Genomic DNA, 10,282 nt, shown 5'->3' on the forward strand with positions numbered 1-10,282 from the left:
AGCCCAGGGGTTTGAGGAGCGACACTCTATAGGGGAAATGAAGCAAATTCATTAAAATCCGCCTTTCGTCTTACTGGGGCCCATGTTGCATTTGCCGCTGTCCATTTGATATCCATACTCCCATAGTTGCCAACTGAATGCAGTACAATGTTTAAATGACGGAAACAAATGGGTTAATCAGAAAGTAAGATTCGGCATGAGAACAAAGATTTTTTTATATATTTAGCATATTCAAATAAATCAGAATGGTATAGAAAAATACAGAAAGATTGGTTAAATTGAAATACAGTTGTTACATTGAAATACAATAACTGTAAAATGATTGAAATGTAACATATTAGTCGTCAACATGCTATCATTTTTCCATCCTGTTATAATGAAAATTTACCGAGTACTGTCTCAATATAACTAAGTTCGAATGTATACAGCTACAAAATCATTTCATATTGATACACTTTTTATCAGCCATATAATCAAAGCAGCAAGTGTCTTTACTTAAAATGATGTGGACAGTAAGCCAAATGGTTTTGACCCTAATATGTTAAAAGAGGAATGGAACAGATATCAGCGATATTGACCAAGACTGCTGCTAAACATATTGATCAACACATGTTTTATACATGTAATTGACAATTTTATACTTACATAAATTGAGCACTTTCTAACAATTGTTGAGTATTGTGCATGTTACTTTCATGACGTTCCAAGGACAATGGCCATCAAGACAATATTCACACTAAACCACAATTGTTCAATTGTCGTGTTCGTGTCGTGTCGTGTCGTGTACTCTTGTAGACATTTATCTTTAGTGTAGTTAAAGTTTTAATGGGGAAAAGGCGATGAAAAAATAATTAAGATTGAACGTTTGATATCTACTGTATTATTTTTTCGATTTTAATAATTTACCTCAACCTTTTTCATTATAAATGCGTTTTAATTTAACGGGTACGTTGAGCATAGTTTGTGCATTAATTTAATTCAGAAAATATCCCGATAATATAGATTGAGATCTGAATCAAAAAGTAATATCTTGAATCTTTTGGTTAGTGTTGTTTAATACATAAGCCTCTACGTGTAGTGTTTTAAACTTCATAATAATTTTTAATATTTGAATTTGAATATGCGTCCTTACTATCTTGTTATAACGAGATGACCTATTTCGTTAGTTATCAAGTTGGTTATCTCGTTATTATAACAAGATAGTTAGAACGCGTATTGAAATTCAAATATTAAAAAGAATTATACAGTTGAATAATAAAATCAATATGAAACACGACTATAAAACGTTTTATATTTTATACTTTATTTATACAATAATATCAGGGTAAGAAGAGCAGGAAGCCAGGTCCTCACACACAGTACATAGGTGGGGTTTGACCTGTCCGCACTGACAGCCACTGTTTTTACAACAGGCACAGTCAAACTTAGTCTTATCATAGCCGCACTGACAGCCAGACCTGGAGGCTGTGAATGAGTTGATATCTGTAGAGAAAGGTTTTATAAATTAAACTTGATGCATATGACTTTTTTTATCAAAAACGTAAACCGCAAACAAATTTAAGGTAGCTTTAGGTCTGATATGGCTTAATTAGCATGGAAAGGTTTTGGTTTGTCACATCGGAATTTATTTCGATTTTTTTTTCAAAAAAATAATAGAAGATAAAAATGAATTTCAAATGGATCATTAAGCGTCTGATCATATACATTTTTCCTCGTCTACCTTGACTTGTTTCACTAACGAAACAATTCTTTTATTTTTGATTGATACCGGACTCTATTTTACCAATGAGAGCGTCGTCTTTGGTCCAGCTATGGGGGTTTGTGGACGGTGAACAATAACTGGTACGGTCATAATTCTGCTCGCCAGAAACCTTACAGGAGTTCTCAATGAGGCAAGTGTTGGCCTACAATACATTACAAAACAGACCATGGTAGCATCACTCTTAATTATTTTATAGACACGAAGAAGCATCTATATACGTACGTCACGTTAACATTATGGTTTACGATATTAACCATGTGGCATACAATGTATTGAATTTACAAATTCTAAATTGCTTACAATATCGGTAAAGACTTCAAAATACATAGTACAAGTACAAATTTAATATTCGTTGGGATTTAATTTCGCTGAATTCGTAGATTCATCTAAAATATGCAAAATCTATCCCCACACAAAAATATGTTTCGTAAATAATAACATATTGGCGCTTGTAGATGCTGCACAAAGGATTCGTGAAAATAACTACCCGCGGAAAAGTACCAAACAGTAAATCGCTAAATTTTCCACACAAGAACAACGATACAGTACTAAAACTTAAAACATGTACATATATCCTTAACAACTTTTGATGAAAAGAACGTAATCGATACTTACCTTGATAGTACAATTACCAGTGACGTCACATACTTGGCAGGTACCGTCGTAGACGACGAAGGGGTGTGGGGTACTGTACCTATGTCCGTCAGCTGTCACTGACACCATGAATCCGGCGACAGTGCTGTCTAGATTGAAGAATTGGTGAAGCACTAATTATCACAAGGGTCGTATACAAAATACAATGTGAATAACGAGGCTTCTAAGGCCATCTCATTCCTATTTGCTCACACATGCAGGGATATTGAAAGTGTAATCAATACAAGTTTTATATGACAGTAATGCTGTAAATGTACATATTTTAGCGGTAATGGTATTGTAGCGCTTATCGCGCCAGAATCATTGCGCTAAAATTTTATTGTGCTAAATGATTTTCTACGTAAGTTTTAAAAAGCTTATTTATCCGCTAAAGATTGTGCCAAAACAAGAATGTTAACAGTATATTGAAGCCCTATATTCTGTACAGCCTCAGTATTTCCTGATGACGTTAACACATAAAGCAATGACGTGACATCATGGCGACAACGAAATTGTCACATGCATATTGAACTCCAATCTTCAAAATAGCGTTCGGTATAGCAAACCAAAGAGATAAGCAACTTGAAAACTTTTGAAATTTTGTTTCAATCCTTGATTATCTTTTTTACATTGAAATGGACTTGCGAAACGTGTAAGACGTTATTATAGCAGTATTTTCAACGTGTGAATATCGTATGTTTGAATGGTAAGAATTACAGTATAACTTGTCTAAACCGAACCCTGTATGAACCGGAAACTTGTTTATACCGATTAATTTGTTTGGTCCCGGCAAATTTCTTAATAAACTATAGTACCCAAAACCTGCATAATCCGGAACCTGTCTACTCTGAAAACCGGAACTGTCTAGGTAATGTTACTATACCTTTCTTTGTAAAATTAACTTGGACAAACCGGCAGCAATGTTTTCACATCATTGGACTGATCATGAGGCGCCTAAGGGGATTTACCTGTACCGATATACTAAGGGCTAGATAATGACAACTTTTCACTTTTCATTCGACGGTTTTGTTACATGTACAATGTATTTGTGAATACTTTTCACGGTCAATTCTAACAATAAAACATACACATAACTTCTGAGAGTTCATTTAAATGTAGCACGCAGAGAGAAATGGATCGTACATGTATACACCTCAGAAACCAAGAGAACAGTAGGATGGAATTCTTTGTTCTACCATGTACATATGTGAGAATAAATGTTTGTGCTGTAATAAAAATAATCTTCTGGTGATTTTCATGTGAACATATTGTGATAAGGTTCTATCCTCTATAAACCGGACACCTGTTTAAACCGAACAAATAGACTGGTCCCGTTGACATCCGGTTTAGACAAGTTATACTGTACATTGAAATGGACTTGCGAAACGTGTAACACGTTATTATAGCAGTATTTTCAATGTGTGAATATCGTATGTTTGAATGGTAAGAATTGAAATGAAAAAATAACACGTGAGATAAGTACTCTGTTATATGTGGTATCGGTGTTAAAAAATTCTACATCCGGGATCACGAAAAAATGTGATAAAGAAACGCGTACCACTGGAATACACGTTCCTAACAAATGTTATAACAAGTAAAACGGATACAATTAAATATTCCGTTCATTCCCCGAATGTTCTCCGGACAGATCCTAATCTTAATCTATTTTCAGTGTTAAATGTTCCACCATTCGTTTTAATTAAAATCTGTGAATCATTTCAATTGGTAATTTCGCTACTTTATTAAATGTTTCTTGGTTATCTCTTTACAACCAAAAGCAAGTCAAAATTGAAATGCTTAATTCATTTAATCTAACCAAATTTGATATTGCTTTTCATAATCAATACTATTTTTATTGGCCATCAATGTTAACTCGAAAGTTAAATATCAATGGAAATCGGGGGGAAATTGTCCTATCTGTTCCCAATTACATTTGATGTGAAAACTACGTAAAATGTGTCGCAGGCAGTTACCATTAATTTGAAACTTTGACTTTCAAAGTATCATCATTGATAATGTGTATTGAAACGAGATGTGTAATGAGAAACAGAGACGACTAACCATGAGAAGAAACTCCAGTTGGAGGCAGTGTACATTCCACTTCAAGGAAGCTTACAAACTTGGCTGGTGCCTCGATCACGGAACCAACTGGGTGAAGACTTCCATCACGAACCTGAATAATCAAATATCTAGATGTTGTTTAATGTAACCAATATAAGCCGATCATACTACGATCGATAATGGTCTGTTCTCGTGCTGAATATTTCGAGTAGTTTAAGGGGAATATTGCAAACATGAGATATACATTTGAATTGAATAATGTATATTTTTATGTACATACGCAATGTTAGTATATTACAAAAGCCCTGTACAAGTTTTTGCACTCGGGAGAAAAGGTCGCATACAGAATACCATTAGCGTTGTGAATGGATATAATGGATATAACATTTACATGGCCTCCCACCCAAATAGTACAATGATTGCTCTTTGCATTATGTTACTTAGTAGAGATAAAAATGACAACGCTTGTCTTGTAATGATATATTTAAACTATATTTAATCTATATTATAATTTATTGTTTTTTTAACAAATATATACAAACTACTGATAATATATTAAAAAAGAGTACTTACCTCGATATTTTGGTAACGACATTTTAGTCCTGGTCCATCTATCAAATGCTGGGCTATAACCTGAACCTTCATACAGGCCCGATCTCTGACGTCACAAACTCCGTCTCTATAGCAAAATATAATCACAAAGTCCATCAATTTACAGGTACGATTTATGTAACATGTGTTGTCTCTATAGAAACATGCTGTACATTTTGGTATACATGCCAGATCTCTGACCTCACAATCACCGTCTCTATAGCAACAGATAATACATTTCTTATACAGCTCGATCTCTGATGTCACGTATACCGTCTATACAGTAACATATAACATAAATTTTGTTAAAGGGCCCGATCGCTGATGTCATAATAGCATATACATTGTCTCTATAGTAACGGATAATAATACAGATATATCTCTTGATCACACATACCCCTCAATTGCAGCCTATTCTTATTTTCATTTTGTCGCGTGAACTGGATTCGACCTATACTTTTATGGCATTGCTGTTCACTCTCCCAGAGAACATATTTATTTCTCTCACCACTCACTGATGTGTCACCGTTTTTAGCCGTGGATATTACTCTGCCAACCAAAAAGGTATGACATCTTGCATGCGCTAATCTTTCGAACCGGATGTACGGGCAAACCTATTTTACGATACAATGAATGCATGCGGCATTACCGTGGCGTACATAACGTAGACAACGTCATTAATTTTGAGGTGCAGTCGACCGTGATCATGTGGCATCTGCGTACACATCTTAATTTAAAATGTCCTACAATTTTTCCATTTGGTTAGAAGGTTAAACTGTACTCTTACCACTCAGTTTTTGCATACTTCGTATTATAAAGGTCAGCGTCCGTGATTTAATCACGAATTATCAGAGAGAAGCATACACGTATATATTTTAGATAAATATATATGAGATAACATTCAGAACTAAGCAGAGCTAAGAACAAAAAATAACATAGTAGACATCAATAAAACTTGAAGTAAAATAACACCAGTTTATTAGTGTCAATTATTTGAAGATAATAAAGTGGGCATATTCATGAGTAAATATGAAAAAAAACATAACATACCCGCGAATATGACTGACGACCGGAGCGACACCTACTGGCACGGAGCAGTCAGGACCTGTATATCCGGTTTGACATGCGCAAGTGCCCTGATGACATGTTCCACGTTTGCTACACTGATTGGGACAAATGTGAGTTGTGACGTCAGCTGGTGGGATTCTCTCACGATTTGGACCAATGGAGTAGTTTGTAACATTACGCATCACAGTGTCCTGGCATTCAGTATCATAGGCGTTCATGTGGACAATGTTGAAGTCATCACCATCGGCATACTGAAGTGAAAAGGAAATAATTGAAGTTTAATATTGTCTGTTTAGAAACGTGTAAAAGATTGAGCATTGAGCTTTATAGTTACTAAAATAAGATACCAGGTTTATAGGGTTCAGGCAATAAGTTCATAATGTCCAGAAAAAATATATCTAGTATCTACAATAGCATGACAGATGTCTAGAACAATATGACCATTGTCAAAAGGCTAACAACACTAGTGTGAACATGTGCAGGTCAATAGTTTATGCATCATCTATTGTCTAAAATCGACGCATGCTTGGCGAACAGCAATCTTTAAAATAGCCTACATGTACCACAGACATAAGTAACCAAAAGCTTTTTTAATTTTTTGTTTTGATTCTCATTTCATATTGAATTGTATTAGCGAAAGATGTAAAGCGTTACTAATACAGAATTTTCCGATTATTTTCCAGTTTTTATATAGCTGATAAAGATGATGCGATATTTATGCGAGACAAAACTTGACAAATGACTTCAAAATTCGACAGAAGTCATTTTGTAGAGAATTGGTAGTTTGTTGAGGACGCCACGAAAACGTTTGTTTCATAACATGATTGGCAAAATAATTTGACTAATGAAAACTGCCTTACGACCAAAATTATTTTTGATTGGCTTACCAACATATCCTCTACGCACGCGTCAATGTAGTGCTGTGTCGACTCGGGTGAAAGAACAGTTCGGCAGCGGCTGAACAGGGAGGACATCTGTATATCGTGAGTACAGCTAGAGGTGGCCATCGCTTGGGTAATACCGCTCGGTGTTGGGAATGAAGACCTCTTTGCAATATGTACTGCAGGGAGTGCCAATATAAAAAGAATAATAAACACTGTATAGACTTTCTGTGGAGATTGTCTTTCTAAGGTGATAATTTTGTTAAGATCGTATTTCTGTGGTGGTAATTTTGTCGAGATGGTAATTTTGTTGGGGTAATTTTGTCGAGATGGTATTTTTGTAAGGACGGTATTCTTGTGGAGATGATGTTTTTGTGTTGATGATGTTTTTGTGTTGATGATGTTTTTGTGTTGATGATGTTTTTGTTGTGATATTTTGGGGTTTTTTGTTGTTTGTTTTTGCGGTGACAGTAATTTTGTTATTTTGCAGACAACTGATCGACGTAGTAGTGACAACTTGATGTGTGAAATGATTAAAAATTGATATATGGTATACTATCTAATTGTGAGATCACGATATCTAAATCCGTTAAAAATGTATTGCAATTATTATCAACAAAATCAAAACAAAATCACTGAAATCTACAGAAGCTGACTCAATACTATTTTTGAAATCATGTCTAACATTTCCTCCTCTCAACATTCTACTTCATTTGGGTATTATAGATAAAATATGTACAAACTTATTTCTTTTTTAAATTTTTAAACTTGGATGTAAATATCAATTTTAAAATAAATCAAAATTAAAACATAAATCAGTAGACAATTACGACCTTGATCGATAAATGACTGATATCTACTTATAAGTATGAGACTAATAAGTGTTAGTTATGCTTAGAAGGTTATTTAGTTAAAAAAATCGCAATTGCTCCAAGAAATAAGTCGAAGAATAATCGTATACCAGAAGCCGCTTATTGTCGTATGAATGGTAATTTCGTGACGTAGCAGTTCATCGGCATGGACGCGAAATTTTGATCCGTGAAATATCAAGATTTCATTTTATTATATATACACATAAGTTAAATCGCGAAATTTTTATTAGATTCCCTAAAATTAATTTTGTAGTTTTAATTCCAAATTTCGAAATGGTTTACCAACGAAAATTGCCGGCTATACAGTACTGTAAACGTGGTTATTTTCATTATGTCGTAATTTGCATGAATAAAACTTTCAGCGTGTTGTTATTTTCGTGATAGATACAATAAACATGTAAAAAAAATCTTACGCGAATTTTTTTGTGATCAAGGACCTTCGCATAATTAGCGAAAACTTCCCCCTCGCCTTTTGTATCACTTTAACAGTATATATGCTTACCTGAACTAAAGTCTCGTTTGACTGGAGCCTCGAATGGGTAATCTAGGTCACGCGGATGTGCCCCGCCCTGAAGTTGAACAGGTGTACATTTGCCAGGGCAGTTCTGAAATGTAAATGCCAACCCTTGTATACTTAACGACTAAGTATTTTCCTCCTTGATCCTAACCATAGTAAGTCATAACTATTTCAGATTTCTGATTGTTAACATACATGTCACTATTGAAAATCATTGAACTTTTGCAACTGAACTGAAAACAACGATTTAAGGTCTCACGCAATTGAATCCTGACGGATATACACAGTTGCAAAACAACCATGTATTTTCCCAAAAATACACCGATTTGGCATGGACACATCCGATGTCACAGGCGACAGCTCTGTCACACTCATAAAAGGCCTTAAACATTATACTTATTGAGGGTTTTAAAAAATGTGTATCAGGTTTGTAAAACAGATACGATAAATACTATTATATAAAAAACAATGACGAAGAAGAAAAAATGTGTACAACGTAAAGAATAAAATGTAATTTTAGGTATACCTAAAAGATACTTTATTATGATAAAGGTTCTATTTTTATATATCATAAAGTCTATGTTCTGTTTAGGTAAATTGTGACGTTAATTAAAAATCCATATGTGTTGTGAAACTAGTAAAACAAATCATGTGTTTTGATGTGTTCAATCTAAAGTGTAAGATGTTGGCACTTTTTCTATACTACGCCTTACCGTTTTACTGGGGTTGTTGCCCTTGCCTTTGGTACAGTCAGCTTTGGAATGGTCACATTTACAGAAGGTTTCAGGGCGGTCATTACGCGGGTCAAACATCGGCTGACTGTCAAACAAACTCGTCCCTGGTTTCATTCTGTAAGGAGAGGTATTGTACTTCATGTGTTAATATTTCATGATATATTCAAACGATTTTAACATATGACAGAAACGGCAAAATCATTATAATTATTTTTTTCTTAGTTTTAAATAAATTTTGTTTGCAAACTGTTTTGAGAATCCGTAAAGTTTGCAAACAAACTTTCTTTCATATCCCGATGAAACCAAAAAATAGTGATATCAATGCTTAAGTGCTAAAACTTCTTTATTTAGATATATCTGTAGATCTGCATGTGGCGGCTCTAACAGACTCGTCTCAGATTAGATGTTAGACAGTTTGTATTTTTAAAAATAACAGAAACAAACAATTATCATAAAGAAATCAACCTTATTCAAACATGCGATAAGTTTGAACAAATTATGTCTTTTTCACAGATGTTCGACTTCAAAATTTGTACGTCTTGAACAACATGAATTTAAATTAAATAAATTATGCGAAATTCAAGTCATATTCATGAATTTACCTCTTTACAAGTAAAATTGACCTTTTGACCTGAATTAACTTAACGATATTTCCGCATGTAATATTAATCTTATTGCGTTTTTTTCTTATTTCTCTCAACACTCGGAATATGCCCTAAAATTGGCTAAGCTAAATTAGAAGCGTTGATATCATCAATGAGGAATCTTACAGCCACGAATGGTAGAAGTCGTGTATATGATGGGAGTCATAGATATGTTTATCGGGTCCTTCAAGGTCATTTATTGAAGTGCCATCAAATGTGCCACAAAGTCCTTCAGATTCCTCCATGTCATCGGTGGGCGCTTGTAGCGCCACGCTCATGTGCCCGAGATGCTCGTGTCCATGGCGACCACCAGACACATATGCACCAACATCCAGACGAGCGCCGGAGGCAAAATTTAACTAAGGACACAAACGAAATAGTTTATTGAACTCGTTTGTTTGTAAAACAATATAAACTGGAGAATATTGGTCTTGTTCGTATGCCATCTACTTCATCATATCTGTTTCTTAAAATGTTGTGATTGAAGACCTTTATTAACCTTCCAAAACTTCACAAGTA

General features: G+C 34.4%; 1 protein-coding gene across 1 annotated transcript in view; it reads right to left on the bottom strand.

Annotated features, from left to right (window-relative positions):
* Positions 1–1,306: 1,306 nt before the first annotated feature.
* The window catches only part of LOC138319567 (von Willebrand factor D and EGF domain-containing protein-like), a 39,244-nt gene continuing 30,268 nt past the window's right edge, over positions 1,307–10,282 (bottom strand). Inside the window, exons 7-16 of the mRNA XM_069262718.1 lie at positions 9,890–10,122; positions 9,099–9,234; positions 8,371–8,473; positions 7,003–7,175; positions 6,098–6,366; positions 5,030–5,135; positions 4,457–4,568; positions 2,378–2,505; positions 1,784–1,904; positions 1,307–1,482 (exon numbers count right to left, since the gene is read on the bottom strand). Of these exons, the coding sequence (XP_069118819.1) occupies positions 1,307–1,482; positions 1,784–1,904; positions 2,378–2,505; positions 4,457–4,568; positions 5,030–5,135; positions 6,098–6,366; positions 7,003–7,175; positions 8,371–8,473; positions 9,099–9,234; positions 9,890–10,122 (1,557 nt within the window). The remainder of the gene's footprint in view (positions 1,483–1,783; positions 1,905–2,377; positions 2,506–4,456; positions 4,569–5,029; positions 5,136–6,097; positions 6,367–7,002; positions 7,176–8,370; positions 8,474–9,098; positions 9,235–9,889; positions 10,123–10,282) is intronic.

The sequence above is a fragment of the Argopecten irradians genome, chromosome 3 (genome assembly GCF_041381155.1).
Source record: "Argopecten irradians isolate NY chromosome 3, Ai_NY, whole genome shotgun sequence".
NCBI lineage: Eukaryota > Metazoa > Mollusca > Bivalvia > Pectinida > Pectinidae > Argopecten > Argopecten irradians.